This window comes from Mustela nigripes, chromosome 4 (assembly GCF_022355385.1).
Source record: "Mustela nigripes isolate SB6536 chromosome 4, MUSNIG.SB6536, whole genome shotgun sequence".
NCBI lineage: Eukaryota > Metazoa > Chordata > Mammalia > Carnivora > Mustelidae > Mustela > Mustela nigripes.
The window spans coordinates 112,252,811-112,272,127 of record NC_081560.1 but is presented as its reverse complement, the minus strand read 5'-3'; the positions used below and the strand labels follow the sequence as shown (position 1 = coordinate 112,272,127).

Sequence of the window (19,317 nt, the reverse complement as noted above, 5' to 3'; positions counted from 1 at the left end):
TTCACTCAGACATGGAATTTTAGAGACAAAACAAATTATAGAAAAAAAAAGACAAACCCAAGAACTGTAGCTGCAGAGAACAAACTGGCATCACCTGAGAGGGATGAGAAGGGGGAATGGAGGAAATAGGTGAAGGGAATTCAAGAGTGTATTTATTAGCAATTTAGAGAATTACTGAATCACTGTATTATACATCCGAAACTAAGAGAACACTGTATGTTCACTATACTGGGATTAAAATTAAAATGAAACAAAAATAAATAAATAAAAATAAGGTTCTGATATCCCATTAAAAACAACTCAAGAATTCTGACTCTGAAACTTAAATTTAACTTGTGATTCTAATGTTAACCAACACAACTCCAGGAGAACAAAGGTCTCCAGTTAGGGGCAGCGAGCCAAATCCCAACAATTTGGTAAGGCACGGCTGAAAGCTCAAAAAGTATAATCAATTTTAAAAAAGCTTCTTACGGGGGAGCTTGGCAGGCTTAGTCAGCGCAGCATGCAACTCCTGATCTCAGAGTTGTGGTTCTGAGCCCCACACTGGGTACAGAGATTACTTAAAATCTTAAGGGGCACCTGAGTGGCTCAGTCAGTTAAGCATCTGCCTTTGGCTCAGGTCATGATCCCTGGGTCCTGAGATGGAGCCCTGTACCAGGTTCCCTGCTTAGTGGGGAGTCAACTTCTCCCTCTTCCTCTGCCCCTTCTCTCACTCATGTTCTCTCTCGCTCACTCTCTCAAATAAACTAAAATCTTAAAAAAAAAAATAAAAAGCCTTAAAAAAATTTTTTTTAATTAATAAAAAGCTTCTTACAATAATCGACTGTTCAATATTTCTCCTGTTAATTAGATCAACACGATTCCCATTTCATAGATGAAGAGACTGGGAGAGATGCTGAGTGACTGGCTCAGTGCTCAGACAGCCAGAGGACCAGAACCCAGAACAGAGCAGGGCTATCCCCATTCCTGGCTCCTGTCACAATCACCTCCTTTTCCCATTCCTGAGACAATTCTAAGACAAAGAAAAACCTGCAAGAATCTCTAGAGTGCATTAGCGAAATACCTTACTGTTATTTGCCACATCAAAACACAGTTCCTGAAAACTAGCAATGTGAACAAATTATTCTTACATATTTAAAAAGATATTTCCTACCAAAACTATCAAGAAGTCCTTCAGATCTAACAATTACAGGAACTATTTTTAATATAAATAAAACCAACCAATATGAATTCCAGTTTCATTTTTGTAAGAGTACCCCTACTCCTGGGCTCCCAGGGAACTGTTACTAAGGTGGGGTTTTTTTGCTTTTGTTTTTGTTTTTGAGTTTTTGAGAGAGAGCATGAGCTCACAGGGGGAGCAAAGGGAGATGGAGAGAGAGAATCACAGAGACTCCCTACTGAGCAATGAGCTGGACCTGGACCTTGATTTCACAACCTGAGCTGAAATCAACAGCGGGGATGCTTACCCAACTGAGCCACCCAGGTGACCCAAGGTTTTTATTTTTTTAAAAAATATAAATTAATCTTACTGATGCCACACGTAAAAAACCAAAACAGAAGCAAAACAAATGAACTTATGCAATGAGAGCAGGGAATAAGACAGTATAAAGAGAAGAGAAAAAAGAGAAAGAATCACAGTCCAGTGCTAACCATGAGTGATAAAAGGTTCTTAGTCTTCCATGGTAGAACTGCATACCTAGAATTCTAAAGCAAGGTTTAGCCTAGCAAAATGTGCTTGGAGAGGTAGTAAGGTCATGGTTTCGACCTTGGTACATACCAGTTAATTTTGTTTTATAACCAGACTGTATGAGGCAAACATCTTTCAGAAGTCTGTACGTACAAACCACCAGTTTTAAATTAAAATGTGTATCCCTGGGGCGCCTGGGTGGCTCAGTGGGTTAAAGCCTCTGCCTTTGGCTCAGGTGATGATCCCGGGGTCCTGGGATGGAGCCCCACATCGGGCCCTCAGCTCAGCGGGGAGCCTGTTTCCTCCTCTCTCTCTACCTGCTGCCCTGCCTTCTTGTGATCTCTGTCTGTCAAATAGATAAATAAAATCTTTAAAAAAAAAATGCATATCCCTTCATCTGGGTTTCTGGAGCTTAAAATGACTACTACCGACGGGGGGGGAGGGGGGGATCTAAAAATAAAATAAAATAAAAATAAATCTAAAACATAGTTTTATAGACATGGGGGAAAAAGAGCAACTGAATAAAGAAAACTCACTCTACCATAACCAGATATTAAATACTTAAACAATGTTGTTTTCTTTTATTCTTTAGAATGCTTCCTGTAACATGTTCTTAATGCAGGGGCTATGGATGGGCCTTATTATAAGCAAAACATTATGTGTATGTTCTTTATTAGGGGGAGAAGGTACACAGCAAAACAAAGTTGTGAACCACTAACCTATATCATTACCTTGAAAAAAAAACTACTAAGCTCTTGGTGAGGGATGCTATTTTATTATCATACATGATTTTTAGCCCAAATTTTCTTTATTCAAAAAATCTGATACAAAATAATCTGGGTTGCATGCACCTAAAACTATAATCATTCTTTTTTTTTTTTAAATGTTTTATTTATTTATTTGACAGAGATCAGAAGCGGGCAGAGAAGCAGGCAGAGAGAGGGAAGGAAGCAGGCTCCCCGCTGAGCAGAGAGCCCCATGTGGGGCTTGATCCCAGGACCCTGAGATCATGACCTAAGTCGAAGGCAGAGGCTTAATCCACTGCGCCACCCAGGCGCCCCAAACCACAACCATTCTTTTGCAGATAAATTATCTTTAGTAAATATGAAATCTCAGGACACTTTCCTTACCAACCCAAAAATCGTACTCAGAGAATGAAAACATTTTAAGTTCCAAACTTCAGCAAAATTAGGAAGTGCAATTCCTTTAAAGCATACAAATGTTTGAGTGCATTTTAAGATCAAATTCGAATGACCATTACACTGTCTGTCCAGGTACTATCATCTACATTACCAGTTCCCTCTCTGAACAGTTAAATCAACTCTTTCTCCCAAGCTGATGAAATGCTTGAATGCAGTTAAAGCCACTTCTGATGATAAAGAAATACTATTCACCTTGTTTACTCCATGCCCTCTCTTATTAAATATCACTCTTAAACCTCCTTTAATGTTACTTGAAAATCTGAATAAATTATAGTTCTAAAACCAAATCAAAACCATGGTAATTTCAGAAGTTTAAAATTTTGTCCTTGAAAATTTTTACTTTGTACATGAATCATGCGGTATCAGTGTTGAACTCTGTGTCCGTTTGCTAGCCACAAGCTTTTCTCTTCTAGGTTACGCACAAGAAGATACATACAAGAGGTCACTTTCAACATCATGCCTATTATGTTGCTTTGTTTTGACGTGACACGGGTTCTCTGGTGAGTCCCATGCCACTGGTGGGGGCGAGACAGCGAAGACATGCTGGCCCTTCCCCTGGAGGTTCATGGACGTGCAAGGTCCCACCACAGTCTGTAACCTGATCCACTGACTTTGGGCCTAGGCAATGGCATGAAACTTCACTCCACCTTCACAGCAGAACTTTCTCCCACTACTTGCAGTTAAAAATAGTTTAGGCCTTATTGGCCTGGGTTATTTTTATCTGGAAAATAGGGACTAGAAACAGCATAGTAAGCATAAAAAGGAGAGTTGACTGCAATAGGACAAAAACCCTCACAAGACTTTCAAAAAGTGTAGTTTTCGAAATCCGATGGAAGTAACGGGAAGCAGGGTAAGGTACCTGGTGGGGCAGTTGAGTACCATTCACTAGTGTTAACACATGAATAATAAAAGCCATGACAGAACAGAAGGAGCTTTGTATAAGACAGAGTACTATACACAGTACCCTGCCCTTTTAACTTTCTGGAGAAGACACCTTGGGAACAAAAGGTATACATATGAAGTTTCAGAGAAAAAAAAAAGACTGGTGGAGGTACAGCATTCAAGGCAGTATTTGAGAATGGGATTTGAGCTCTATTTTAAAGACTGAAACTGCTGGAGCAAGGGTGTGGGAGTCATAAACCAGTCAAAGAATTCGCAGATGTGCTGGGAGGAGGAGGACAGCAACAGAAGAAAACAATCTGGCAGAAAAAGTGGTGTTTTTCCAAGAGGAGGAGCAATTAAGAATGGACAGACGGTGTGGGCCCCAAGCAGTTGCTGGGCATTAGGTGCACAAGAGTCAAACTGTGCCCTTGTAAGTACAACTCAGGAAGGTTTTTGAGTACAATTTTTATGAAGGTCGGTAAATTTATGTAAGATGGATAGAAGTGCTACATAGGAAAGAATTAATTAAGGAAAGATTAGTAATGCTGGGAAACAATCCAGGTATAGAATGATCAAAATCCCAACTGGAGCAGCGCAGTGAAAATGCGAGTCACATACATGATGCCTGATGCAAGGAGCAGCACGGACAGGGGAAAGACAGGTCCTATCCTCAGGTGGCTCACAGTCTGCAGAGGAAACCCATTGGAGAAAGGTTCTATCAGCGGTAAGAAGTGTCACAGCAACAGGCAGGTTAGAAGTACAATTCTGCTTAGAGGTACCGGGGCAAGAATCAACTTAGAGAAACCTCCTTACCACCTTTCCACACAGCAAGCACCAGGGAAATGTGCTGAGGCAGAAAGCGAATACAGGTTCAAGGAACCTGCAAGAAAGCTCCAGTGCCTGGAGGAGAAAGTATGAGAAATGATTTTTTTTTTTAAGATTTTATTTATTTATTTGACAGACAGAGATCACAAGCAGGCGGACAGGCAGGCAGAGAGAGAGAGGAGGAAGCAGGCTCCCTGCTGAGCAGAGAGCCCGATGTGGGGCTTGATCCCAGGACCCTGAGATCATGACCTGAGTCGAAGGCAGAAGCTTTAACCCACTGAACCACCCAGGTGCCCGCAATTTTTTTTTTTAAAGTCTGTATAGCATACAAAGACTTTGGGGGAAACAATGATACGGACTATGATATGATCTGTGTTTTGGAAATATAACACCAGGACAGAAAGGACTGAAAAAGAAAGACACCAAAAAAAAAAAAAAAGGCTTTTGTAATAATCTAGACAGAGAAGAAGATAGGTCTCAATGGGAGAGAGTAAATGTAAACAGAACAGGAGGGATAGGGAATAATTTTTAAAGGAAACCAATTTCCATATTGATAAAAGAAGGTATGTTCTTCTAGAACATCATGCTCTCTTCGGACTTGGAGACTTTGAAAGGACTTCCTCCACTGGGAATGGACTGAAAGCCTCAGTCTAAATAACCCCTCCAGGAGACCCTTCCTGGCTTGCAGACCAACTTAGGCCCCCTGATGGGCTCTTGTGGGATCCTGTCCATCTCAGGAACACCCACACACATGCAGGCTCAAGGCTGTCTTCCGCTCCAGAATGGCAGAGAGAATTACCTTGGCTTGGGTGCTCTGGAACTACCAGTGCCCAGCACTCTGTAAATGGCTATTAAAAAAAACAAACGCAGTCCACAGACAGAATCAATTTGGAACCTGCTCCCTCCTCTCCCCACCAGACAGCCCCATCAACTCTCGTCCCCTCTGACAGGAAACTTGGGAGGACTTCAGTCTCAATCATGCTGAGTTTGCAGTACTTTGAGGACATTCAGGTGGAGATGCCCCTTAGTCCTCTACAGACACTAAGGCAAGGCACAGATCAAGGAGCTCCGACAAACCCCAACAACTGAAGTCAATAGCTGTTCCTCTCTCATCCTCCTCCTGTTACTAGTACAGTTTCAGCTAACGTTAAATGAGCACTAACTGATCTGCTGAGCATTTCTCATGCATTATCCCCTCTATCTTCAAACAAACCTTGTGGAATTACGTGCTATTAACTCCTGTTAAACCAGAGAGGAAACTGATGCTTTGTAAGAAAATTTGCCTCAAATCAGAGTGCAACTAAGCAGCTAGACAAGGTTCTGAACACGGGCAAACTAACTTAAGAACCTGTGCTTCCTAGGCACGTCATCAGCCAGGGAGGAAAAGTGTTCACTAGAGCAAAGACAGAAGACAAAGCACAGACCATTAAGAACAATAACATTTAAGGGCAGACACTGCAAAGGGAGAAACAACTCAAGAAATGGCATTCATAGCCCGATGTAATTCTTTCCCCTTGAATGTGGAGTCGATCTAGGGACTTGCTGCTAACTACAGAACATAGGGTAAGTGTCTCTCCTGCCGAGAGGCTGCAGAAGCCTGGGACCTCAGTCTCGCTAGGGCGTTTCTGGCTTACATACTTTGATGAAGCGAGCTGCTATGTTGGGAGAGGCCCACATGGCAAGGAACTGAGGCCCTCAGTCCAACAACCCATGGGAAAACGAATGCTGCCAACAGCCACAGAGTGAGCCTGGAGGCAGACAGACCCCATTCAAGCTTTGGAGACCACAGAGACCATAGACCCTGGCCGACACGTGAAGGATGAAGCCCGGCTGTGCCCAGATTTGTTTGAAGTCACTACAGTCTGGGGTAGTTTGTTATGTAGCAAAAGGTAAGTAATACAAATGGAAAAGAAAACTCTAGAAATATAGATGTTTTGAGTTCTTCCTACCTGTGGCTTCTGACAGTGATGAGGAGAAAGTTAAGAACTGAGCTGCAAGAAAAAACTACGGTTAGAAGTTGCGAAAGAGGGGCTCCTGGGGGGCTAAGTCCATTAAGTGTCTGCCTTTGGCTTAGGTCATGATCCCAGAGTCCTGAAATCATCGGGCTCTCTGCTCAGTAGGGAGGCTGCTTCTCCCTCTCCTTCTGCCTGCTACTCCCCCTGCTTGTGCTCCCTCTCTGTCAAATAAATAAATAAAATCTTTAAAAAAAAAAGCTGCAAAAAGAAGGAAAACTCTGTTAAGGAGGGCAGGTGATATGATGAGCACTGGGTGTTATACGCAACTCAAGAATCAAAGAACACTATGTCAAAAACTAATGATGTACCACAGTTGGCTAACTGAATTCAAATTAAAAAAAAAAAAAAAAGAAGGAAAACTGAAAAATATAATGAGGAAAAATAACTGAAAGGCTAAGACCCAGACTAATGAGCAAATTGTCTGGGATTCTAGGGGCAGTGTGGTTAATCGTGCTAGTGAAGCAACAAGAAGACCTGGTCTAAGAGGGGAAAAGATCACTGAATTTTCTAATTAAAAAATTCTGGGGGCACCTGGGGTGACTCAGTCAGTTAAGTATCTGACTCCTGGTTTTGGCTCAGGTCATGACCTCAGGGTTGTGAGATGAGCTGTGTGGGCTACTGCTCAAGCATAAGTCCGTTTGAGATTCTTTCCCCCTCCCTCTTTGCTCCTCTCCCCACAACCTGCATGCTCTCTCTCTCTCAAATAAATACAATTTTTTTTAGATTGTATTTATTTGAGAGAGAGAGAGACAGAGAGAAAGAGAGAGACAGAGAGAGCCTAAGTGGGCAGGGGGTGGGGGGAGAGGATAGGGCAGAGGGAGAGGAGGAGCAGACTCCCTGATGAGCAGAGAACCCATGGAGTTTCATCCCAGGGCTGTGGGATCATGACCTGAGCCAAAAACAGATGATTAACCGACTGAGTCATCCTTCAAATAAATAAAATCTTAAAATAAATATAAAATAACTTTTAAGGGGTGCCTTCAGTGGCACAATTAAGCATCTGACTATTGTTCAGGTCTTAGTTAAGCTCCATGTTGGGCATGGAGCCTAATTAGCAAGAAAGAAAGAAAGAAAATTTTTAAGACATCTATTTCAGAGAAATAGTGCTAAGAAGTCAGTGGAAGACACAACAGAAAGTAACAAATGCCTAGAGCTAGAATGAAGGACACTTACATGACAAAACTACAGACTCAGAACTTCTACTTACCACTTCTATACCGGAGCAGAGTACCAATACTGAGAAAAAAAATCACATGCATGGTCAATATCTGAAGACTCCAAAATCCTGATCAAACCTTTTCAATTAATTGGCTAGATTTGATATTTTCTACCTAAGTTTTATTGTACAAAATTCAGTCTTAGGGGTGCCTGGGTGGCTCAGTGAGTTAAGGTTCTGTCTTTGGCTCAGGTCATGACCTTAGGGAAGTGGGATCGAGCCCCACATCGTGCGTGCTCTCTGCTCAGCAGGGACTCTGCTTCCCTCTCTCTCTGCCTACCTCTCTACCATTTGTGATCTCCATCTATCAAATAAATAAATAAAATTTCAAAAAAAAAAATAAAGGTTCAAAATTCAGTCTTAAATTGAAGTTGTCTGAATTAAATTGAGAATACAGATTCCTGGATTCTATAGCTCATGTTTAACTTTTCAGGTTTAAATTTTTTAATTTTACTTTTAGTCTTTTTAAAGAATTATTTATTTGAGAGAGAGAGAGAGAGAGCATGTACACAAGCAGGGGAGCAGAAGAGGGAGAGGGAGAAGCAGGCTCTCCACTGAGCTGGGAGCCCAAAGCAGAGCTCGATCCTAAGACCCTAGGACCGTGACCCAAGCTGAAGGCAGATGCTCAACCAACTGGGCCACCCCGGCCCCCTCAAGTTTAAAATTTTTAAAAGCCGTTTCATACACGATCACCTAATGTTTATCTATACTTCTATCTGGAGTCAAAAGTGAGGCCTTCTATCCTGCAAAGTCCTGGATACAATATTCCAATTTTAACACCATTAGCTTCCATTTGATAGTTGGTACTTTTAGTTCTAATTCCAGTATCAGGATCCACAGCAAGGGGATGAGAACACTCGTTTCTCTAGCAATTTTAAGATCACTGAATATGAAGCCTAACGCTATCCTCAACTTATCCCCTCTTTCCTTACTACTACATGAAGCTACCACATCGTCCTAGGTACATGTCAACGGGATTATTTTTTAAATTTTTAAACTTTATTTATTCTTTTTATTATTATTATTATTACTTTAAATAGCTCCAGGCTCAACATGAAGTCCAATGTGGGGCTTCAACTCATGACCCTGAGATCAAGACCTGTGGTGAGATCAAGAGTCAGAAACTTAACTGACTGAATGAACCACACAGGTGCCCCTCAATGGGATGATTTTTGGTATTTTATATTCATTCCTCTACTTCTCAATTTTCTACAGTAGTTTTATTTTCAACAGCATTTTTAAACCAAGGTGTTTTATTTCTGACTTTATGTTGACATTTAATCTAAATCTATGTTTGTCTCTCACATGCAACCCATTTTCTCCAATGTTTCCCTAAAAATTTCAGAATTTGTGTTCTTTTTTTTTTAAGATTTTATTTCTTTATTTGACAGACAGAGATCACAGGTAGGCAGAGAGGCAGGCAGAGAGGGAGGGGGAAGCAGGTTCCCCACTGAGCACAGGGCCTAACGCAGGGCTCAATCCCAGGACCCTGAGATCCCAGGACCTGAGCCAAAGGCAGAGGCTTAACCCACTGAGCTACCCAGGCGCCCCACTTGTGTAATTCTTTTTACATGATTTGTATCTATAAGCCATCTTAACTGAGCAATTCATACAAGACACACAGCCTCACTTGCTGACAGCACCAGAAATGCTGTAGTAATTCTCAGACAATATCCAAGGCAGGGCCGATGAGAGCACAGCGTGTAAAGAAGCCATGCAGCCTCTGCAGAAGAGGAGGACGGGCTGTAAGGTCCACAACAGCAGCAAGCACAGGCAGTCAGAAGGAATGTGCAAAGGAAGAGCAGAGAACTTTTCTCTGTAGCTTTGGCTGCAAAATAAGTGTCAACCACCCTAAATGGAAATTGAAAAAGTGGGGCAAGAGAAGAAAGGCAGAAGAGTTAGGGCAAGACAAAATAATCATTATTTCCTTCCCACTGTCTGAGCCAAAAACCCAGGAGTCATTCTCGACTCCTTCCTTCTTGTCTTTCAGACCTCACATGAAATCCATCAGCACATCTCAATGACTCTACTTTTAAAATCTATCCAGAATCAAACTCATTTCCACCATGTGTGCAGATACTCCCCATTGCCTACAGGATAAAACCCAGTTCTTGCCATGGCTTATAAGGCAAAGTCCTACACCACGTGACCTTAATTCCACACCACCACTTCCGGGATCACATCCTTACCCTACTCCCTCCTCCACTCTCCTATAACCAGAGTGGCCCCCTTCTTGCTGTTTTCCAAACCCATCTAGCACATTCTGTGTCAGGGCCATAGTATTTGCTATGTAATCTTCCTTTGGAATATTCTCCTTGCACGTATCCACATAACCCAGGTGTCTACTTCAGTGTCTACTTAAAATATCATCTTAGTACTTTATCTATCCTAAGAGACTACCCTCTGGTCACTATCTTTGTTTATTTTTTGCTTTAATATTTGCCACCAAACACGTTACGTATTTACTTACGCATCTGTTTAGTGACTGTCTTTCCCCACCTCTTGCCCACCTCAAGCAGAATTTAAGCCCCATAAGAACCAGGGTTTTTCGGTGTTGTCATTGCTCAGACATTCCTAGCTCCTGGAACAGGCAAGTCCTCGCTTCATATTTGGTGAATGAACAAATGAATGGAAGGACTATCAAAACAGGACTCAGAGAATACAACAAGGCCAACCAGGAGCACATACATTTTGCTTTGGCCAAGAAATGGGGTTTGGGACATTGAATAAGGAAAACGAGGATTCCAAACTCATGAAAATTTCATAGTGGCCTCAATGAGCAAACACAGACCACAAATAATATCCGAGCTCTTTGGAAACAGAACTGTGAGTTGGTTCTGGGAAAATGTGATAATGAAGTACAAAACATTCCAGTGAAGGTGGGAGAACAGTTCCCCATTTGGACTAGGAAATACAAGTGTGGTAACAACGATGTCAAGGGAAGGCTGTGTTAACCATCTGTCAGTTTTCTGTTGGTCTGTTGTATTTATTTATTTATTTATTAGAACAGGAAGGTTTTAGCTGGAATAACAGTCAAAGACCATCTATGAATATAGTTCATAACTGATATGAGCGCCATCCCATAGTTACAGACAGTATTTCAAGTGCAGAAACAAAGGCATAGTAGGAACGGAGGTCAATGCAAGCATAATAAAAACAAGGCAGGCATAGCAGTGAACTGCATCTATGAAAACCATCTAAGCATCTGGTCAAACACAAGACTGGAACATTTGGTGTCACTTTAAAGGCCTAAAGCAAAAAATTAAATAACGAAGCTGATAACATCTATTCAAAGGCATACCAGAAAGGCACAAGCTTCAGAAAACACTGGAGAAGATGAACAAAGATAGATATGCAACCTGATAGTGGGGAAAAAAAGTAAAGGAAAAGAGAGAATAAATGTGTAAATCACAGAGGCAGAGCAGAAAGATAGTTCCTACTCAGGAAACAAGAGAGGGAAGGCCTGATTCAGGAAAATGGCTTTAATGCTGGAGGAAAGAAAAGAAGGTGAATAAAGAACATCTAGGGAAATTAGGGAGGAATTAACTAAAGAAGGAAAATTTAAAGAAAACTTTTTCAAGATTTTATTTATTTATTTGTCAGAGAGAGAGAGCATGTGTGCCAGCACACAGCAGGGGGTGTGTGGTAGGCAGAGGGAGAAGCAGGCTGAGCAAGGAGCCTGTTCCTAAGGAGGAAAATTTAAACTAGAATGTCAGGTAAGCTGTACTGTACAATGACAGGAGTAAAAGGGAGAAGAAAAAGGGAGGCTATAAATGGTCAAGCAATTCTCAAAAAATGGCCCCAAAATACCCCCAAATTTAGCTAAGTAGGAATATGATCCAGCATAAAGTTGCAGAGAATTGATAAGAATCAACTGAATCAAACATCAGTCAGTTTTGTCAGTAAGGAACTCTATGACCTTGAACAAGCCGCTTAACCTCTCCAGGACTTATTTTCTCCGTTTAAAAAGAAATATATGTGTTTTGGGAGGAGTGGTCAGATAAAAAATGGGTGATCATTCTCAGTCTTTTTTCCCTCTAGCTTATAACAGGAAAGACAGGAAAAGCTCATTCTTACAGAAAGATTCAGCAAAATAGGAGAACTTTCAGATACGTGGAGTAATAGTTAACAACAGTTTAACACTGGGCTTTACAATTTAGAAAGCACTTTTACAGGCATAATTATACGTACTGCTCACAGCAAGCCTGCGAGGCAGGAAAGGCGACTACGATTTAACACCAGTGGACAAGCAGAGTCCCTGAGATGCAGCGGTATGAAGCAATCGGCTCAGGGACACAGAAGCAGCAGCCGACCCAGGATCCCTGCCAGATGGACCAGCAGCGCCCAGTCTCCCAGCATTCTCCGTTCAGATGCCGTCCTACCAGGACTAAGGTCTTACACGGCATTCCTGGGGCTTACTAGGTAACAGGTGAATGAAGAGTTAAAAATGTCCAAAAAACACAAACCCTTTTAATTTAAAATAGAATTCTTTAATAGTTCAAGAAGTGACGTTATATGTGAACTACATGTATACTAATTCGCTATACAAAATGTTTTCCTACAATGTTGAACTTGGTTCAGTCACAAACCTATGAAGACGGCTTTTTCAGTCCGCACATCTCTCTCTTAAACTGTAAAGCGCTAAGGGAAACTTCTTACTGCACTTGCAATGTTTTTGACCTTTTCACATACGGAATAATGGACTTTGATCTTTAAGACTGATAGACCTATTAAAACATTAAACCAGCTGCTCCCCTTCGTGCATGGTGGATGCCAAGAGTACAGAGAAAGTGGCAGAAGTGGACCGAGAAGGGAGTTATGTTTGGTTTTGTTTGTAACATCTAAAAGGCCTGTCACCACATCTCTACTACAGTAGTGAGAATAAAGCCAACAGTATTTTCCTCATCCTATTCTTTGCTCTGAAAACCATCACCAGCCAGAGCCGACTAAGGGCAACACTAACGAAAAATCTTAGGAATATAATCTGCTTCTTCTTAGTGTCAACCCATTTTATCATTCCTTTTCTTTATGTACATTTGAACTGAACAGAGTAAGCTTCAGATGGATTCCAAAAATACGTATATGATTCTGGCATTTCCACTCTAACAGGCACATCTTCCTTCAGAGTAGCTGAGAAACTCCAACTGCATGGTTCAGCATTTTCCCATGATCCCCACTCATCTGCATTCCCTTTCCTCCTCTCCCCAAGTGGAGACACCTATGATTTCTTAGAGCCCATACGACACCGCTCTTCACGATGATTTCTTCCTACTGAACTCACTGCTGACTGAAGGAAGGGTGCGAGAAAGGAAAAAGGATCTAAGGTCAGCTTAAGGGCAAAAGACGGGAAAATCCCGAAAAAAGGACCAGAGAAAGTGGAAGCTGCAGCTCAGTTTTGTCCTAGTGCATTACTTCATCCTTCCCCACAGTTCCTCTTTTAAAGGAGCTGGACAAACAGTGGGCCAGATAAGCATGTCTGAAGTAGAAACTTGGGGGAAATCAAAGTCTAACACTGAATGAGCCACAGCCGAGTATAAATCACTGATTATCAGGCCCTCACACACACAAAGACCACTCAGAATAGATAATATAAATAAAAAAGGATATTTGATCTTGGTCAGAAAACTTCAATTTAAGTCTTGATATGTGGCATAATTTCCCCAAAGCGCATGATTTCCTGAGGCTCACCTTTCTAACTATGAACAGGAAAAATATATCAACAATCTACCTATTTTACAGTGTTACTGTGAAAATCTAAGTGAGAAAAACAGTACACGTTTGGGGCAAGTAACTTTTTAAATTACTACAGTGGTGTAAAGAAGAACAAAATTCTTAACTGAAGATCCTCTCTTCAATCCCATTAGTGCCCATATTCTGGCTCTCTTAAAAGTTACACAGAAATGAGCAGGACTCAAATGGGTAACTATAAAGCGGCTTTTCAGATACTGAAATATATACATCGGAAATAAACACTGAGTAGTCATCTACTAGAAAGTTTATAGAGGCCAACCATAAAGTAGTTATTCACACACAAGGCTAATGCTATCACCATCAATAAAATATAGCAAATTTTAGTCCCAGTCGTATGCTACATAATCCACAGCTCATCTACTATCCTACCTATATGCAGTATAGTAGAAAAAGCCTGGGGCTTGATATCTGAATCACCTAAATATGAGTCCCATGGAGGTTAGTACAAGTGGCAGCCCTTAGCCAAGTCTGACCTGAAATATCCTCAAATGTAAATTAGCAAAACTACCACTTACACTTCAGAAGATTAAGATTATGGTGATCACGTCTGTATTGGGCCTACTCCACAGTGCCTAGGCCACAGTGGTTGCTCACTATATGGTGGCCAACAACCCGACAGCCCTCCCATTCCCCCAAAGCAAGATCTTCGTTTTTTTTTTTTAGGAATACTAAAATTACATGATTGAACACAATTAACAAAAGCGCTCTCAAACAAATACAATGAAAGAGGTTCCCTAAAACCATTCATGGATTCTCAAGCTGTGTGCTGAAAATTAATGTAAGCGTTAAGATCAATCTAAAGAGTTTAAAATCTGCCCTTCTGGGACGCCTGGGTGGCTCAGTCAGTTAAGTGTCTTACTCTCAGTTTTGGCTCAGGTCCTGATCTCAGGGTCATGGTGAATTCTCTCTCCCTCTCCCAATGCCTGGCTCCGCCCCACTGCCCTGCCCCCCCCCCCCCCCCCCATGCAAGCTCTCTTTCTCTCTCTCAAATAAATAAATCTCTCTTTTTAAATTTTTTTTAAAGATTTTATTTATTTATTGGACAGAGAGAAATCACAAGTAGACGGAGAGGCAGGCAGAAAGAGAGAGAGGGAAGCAGGCTCCCTGCTGAGCAGAGAGCCCGATGTGGGACTAGATCCCAGGACCCTGAGATCATGACCTGAGCCGAAGGCAGCGGCTTAACCCACTGAGCCACCCAGGCGCCCCAATAAATAAATCTCTTTAAAAAAAAAAAAAAAGAAAAGAAAAGAAATAAAATACATACGCTAGAGTGATTTAGGACCTCAACTACTGTTCCCTTCAGGCACCAGGACACCTGCAGAGGTGGCTATTTTCTAAAAACCTCCCGGTGAGAAGCAACTGCTCTAAGATCTTGCCGGGCTAAATACTGTCCCTTCCCTGAGGCCACACTGAAAACAGGGGGTCAGGAGAGGACTTTAGCTTGGAAAGCTAAATTAACCAAGGAAAGCAGATCAAGGAAGATTTAGGACATTAACTTCCTCGTAAATTAGCCTTAAGTTTATACCCCAACTAATGACCAGTCGGGATCTTCCCGCAGGCCGGTTTCCTTCCTGCTCTAGAGTTCATGACTATATTAAGATTTGATCCATGACAAAAGTTCTGTTTTTTTTATATAAATGAAATTCTTATTGCAAACTGAGACTGAGGTCTAATCAGGCTCCCTTTTCCTCCTCTAGCTTGATATTAAGCGACTGTTCACTTTTTTGAAACTACATATGAAGACATGTGCCTTCATCCAGTAATGAAGTGGCAATATATAAATTAGAGTTTACACTGTATTTTTCCCCACAAGATTTTCATGTTTAGAACTTTCCTCACTGCCTTATGCTCGGCCTTCAGGCAGCCTGAGAGTCACCCATGATGACTGCCAAAATAGATGCCTTGACAACACACAAAAGAACCAGTGGGCAGAGTCCGTGTGTGTGCACAAACACACATGTGCCGGTCTCCTAAGACAAGCTCTTAAAACTCAAACTATCAGACACAGATTGATGGTGGAGGAGGGTGGAGCAGGGCGGCCTGGGGAGGAGCTGGATACAAAGAAAAGATTAAGACCTGGGAAGCAAAATGAAAAAGAACTAACTGCTAGAGAGAGCATTAAGGAGGGAAGTCTCGGGTTTACCATAGAAAGGAGGGAAGAGGGATTAGACTAGGTACCAGCAGAAGAATCTTGGGGGGTGGGGGAGGTGGGCGCGAGAAGAGTAAAGAGAAAACAAAGAGATTCCACCAAACTGAGATTTTAGAAAGAGCCCTCCCTCCTGCTCCAATTCCGTGGGTTTTGTTTTTTCCTAGCAGGAAGCTACAACACACTTCTGTTTCAACAGAAGGATTATATTAACAAAGCAAATAAAGGAAACCTATACTAAAAATGTAACCCACCTACACTGCAAGGTCTAAAAACGGAAATACTTCTTTCCCCGTTTTGTGGGGGGTTTCAAAACAGTAGGGACAGGGAAGGGGAAGGAGATAGGAGAAGGGAGGGGGGCAGGCAAGCTCTTCCAGAATACAGGAGTCTTTTGACCAAGTACTGATTTCAAATTTACCTTTTCGCGGTCAGGCCGGCACCTCCTTAAACCAAACACAGCGTTCCACTCTGTAAACCAGAACCTGCTGAGCGGCTCCGGCACCACATGGAGAATTTAGGGGTGTATGCAAACACTGGGCAGATGCAGAACCAGCGCTGGCTTTGGGAACTACTCTACTACCCGCAATGGGAGGCTAAAACTCCAGTAAGGTTTGAACTGACAGTGCACTGGAAAAGCAAAAACAGCAAAGGGGAAGGGGGGGCCTAAGGTCAGCCACAAAACCATGCCCTCAGACAGAGACGTCTGTAAAGGGGCAGTAAGTGGAAAACAGTGGGCAAGAGAGAAAGGATATAAGCACCCATCTCCGGACTGGAACCGTTCTCCTGATGGGGTCTACATACACAAGAAGGAAATAACTTTCTGCAGAGAAAGCACGCTCCTGCCCCGGGGCCGGGGGCGGCCCGCGCAGCTAAGGGAGGCCCAGCGCACCCCCCGCGCTCACTCACTTTCGTCCGGCCGTTGATTCTGTAGTTGCCCAGCTTCCCGTTGCAGTGGCGGATCAGGTCGTCCATGCTGCTCATGAGCAGCCCGATGGCTTCGCAGCCCGGCTCCTTGCCCTCGATCCAGGTGATCTTATCGCCTCGGATGTCCTTGGACGAGTCGCTCTTCTGGCTGACCAGCTGGCCGTCCGTGAACTTGCCGGTGTCGTGCAGGGCGCGCACCTCGTCGCCGATCTGCTGCCCGGTCTCCTTGCCCAGGAAGTCGTCCACCACACAGATGCCGTGCTTGTTCATGCACGGCACGATGTACTCCAGCGCCAGCTTCAGCGCCGGCAGCGGCTTCGTCTGCCCGTTGGGCCGCAGGCCGCCTCCGGGGCTCAGCCCCTCGCCCGGCGTGTGGCTGGGCGGGTACAGGTTCGTCTTCTCCGGGTCCTCCTCCTTCGCGGGCTCCGCCTCGACCGCCGCCGCCTGGCTCTGGCCGCCGGCAGCCGCGCGAGGCGGGGACGCGGCCGCCGCGGGGTCGGCCGCGGGCTTGGCCTTTGCCATGGCCGCGTCCCCGGCGGCCCGCGGGCCCGCCTTCTCGGCGGCGCTGTTCCGGCGCGGCGGTGCCTTCCTGGCCTCCCTGGCCCCGGCCCCGCCGGCCCTGGGCTGCGGCGCGGAGGCGGCGGACGCGGGGCCGGGGTGCCGGTGCTGGCCCGCGCCGTGGCCGGGGGCGCCCTCGCCGCCCTGGCACACGAGCTTGTGCTTCTTCCAGTCCTGGCGCTGGTGCTCCTTGCTGCAGTAGAAGGAGCTGCGGCAGCGGCTGCAGCGCAGCAGGTTCTCCATCTTCCCGCACAGCTCGCAGTACTGCCGGTCTCGCTCGCTCGGGCTCGGCCCGCCGGGTCCGCCGCTGTCATTAGCCATGGCGGCGGCGGCGGAGGCGGCAGCCGAGCAGGAGAGGTGGCGGCCGGAGGGCCTCGCCCGGGAACGGGGAGCGGGCGGAGCGACAGAGGCCGTCACTGCGCCATGCACCCGCCACTCCCCGCCTGAGGGAGGCCGGCGCCCCGCGCCCTCGGCCCGGCCGCTTCCTCGTCCTCGGGTCCCGCCGCGCAGCGCCGGCGGCCGCCTCAGCGCCTCATTGCTGCCGCGAGCTGGGGCACCGCGGCCTGCGCGGCGGACAGCGACCTCCGCTCGGGCAGGCGGGGGCCGGCGCGCGAGACCGGCCGCCGCCGCCGCCGCCTTAACGTCCGCGGTCGCCCGGCCGGGCCTGTGGAGGAGCGCAGGGCGTGCGGGCGCCACTCGCTCTGCGCGCTCTGCACGTACACCACGGCCCCGCCACGACCCGGGCGGGCGGCGCGCGAGGGCGGAGGGGGCCGAGGGGAGGGCCGAGGGGAGGGCCGAGGGGGCGGCGGCCGCGCACACGCGCTCGGGCGCGGGCGCGGGCGGGGGCGGCGCCGGGGCCGCCTCCGCTCGCCCGCACTCGGCGGGGCTGGGCCTGGGAGCCGGGTCCCGGCAGCCTGTGTTGCCCCCCCCCCACCCCGCCCCTCTGCGCGCTCCGCCCGGGGCGGGCCCGGGACGCGGAGGCCGGCGCGAGGCCACCGCCCGCCGCTGCCCGCGCGGGGACGCCGAGGGGCAGGCCCGCGAGAGCGGAAGGGCGGGGCCGCCGGGCCGCAGCCCGGCCCTGCGCGGCTGACGGTGCCTACACCTGCTGGGGCGAGCGCGGGGGCGGGAGCTCCGCGGAGCGGGGCACGGAATATGGCCGCAGTCGGTTTAGGACCAGCCGGGTGGGGTCCCGGCGCGCCCCAGCCTACGCTGCAAGGTGGCTCTCGCCGTCCCGGTCTTGCATAGGAGGAAACGGAAATTCAGAGAAGTAAAGTAACTTGCCCAAGGTCACGCAGGACTGGGACTGGATCCAGGAATTAGGCTCTGTCAGATTCCAAGGCTGCTTTTTCCATGACACCAACACGGCCTCTATTTCGAGGCCTGAATGGTTAAAAACAAAAAGTAAGTCTCGCTGCAGCGTTCATCCCAGCCCCTATGCCCCGTGTGAGCCACATTTACAGGTACTGAAATATTACTTTTTTTTTTTTTTTAAGCCATTTCTAAGCCTATGAGATGTTGCCGAGTGTCAAATCCTCTGAAGAAATTTTTGGCTGCCAAGTTCAAGTTAATCAATGGTCGTTCCAATATCCACATTCAGGCACTTAAATTCAAAATGATGGAATTTCTCCTGAGAATTGGATTTTGGCGGTCAATGAGCATTAACGACTTCTTAGATTTAAAAAATCTCATGTTAGAATCTGTGCTACGCCCAATGAACCTATTTTTGTTTTGTAAGACATAAAAATCTTATCAGAGATAAAGCCAAAGATTTCTTCCCACTTTGCCATTTAAGAATAAAAAGCTGCAATTTAGATTTTCACAATTTTTATTGAACGCCTGCTACTGTGAAAATGCTGTGCTAGGCTTGCGTGCATATCATCTGAACAGATTGACAGTAACATCAGTCCTCGAGATGACAGCCCTTCAGACTGATGACAGAGCAGTTGAAAGGTGTAGGTCAAAGGCAGGAGAGTACAAGGAATGATTATAAATTACTTTGTAGAATTTTTCTTTTAACTGGCCTGAGTCAAAAACATCACAGCTCTCCCATCAACTGTACAGAACTTAGAAGTGTCACTAAATTCTTCTATTTAACTAAACAGTCTCCTGGC

The 19,317-nt window shown here is 45.3% G+C and overlaps 1 protein-coding gene and 1 long non-coding RNA gene across 5 annotated transcripts in view; one reads left to right on the top strand and one right to left on the bottom strand.

Annotated features, from left to right (window-relative positions):
* The window catches only part of EGLN1 (egl-9 family hypoxia inducible factor 1), a 67,981-nt gene extending 50,371 nt beyond the window's left edge, over positions 1–17,610 (bottom strand). For all 4 annotated transcript variants that reach the window (XM_059397329.1, XM_059397327.1, XM_059397328.1 and 1 more), the window contains exon 1: positions 16,631–17,610. In XM_059397329.1, coding sequence (XP_059253312.1) covers positions 16,631–17,527 — 897 coding nt within the window. In that variant the 5' untranslated portion in view covers positions 17,528–17,610. The remainder of the gene's footprint in view (positions 1–16,630) is intronic.
* Positions 17,611–18,243: 633 nt separating this feature from the next.
* Positions 18,244–19,034, top strand: LOC132015162 (uncharacterized). The gene is made up of 2 exons (XR_009403571.1): positions 18,244–18,607; positions 18,700–19,034. It is a non-coding gene; the product is annotated as an uncharacterized LOC132015162 (long non-coding RNA).
* Positions 19,035–19,317: the final 283 nt, after the last annotated feature.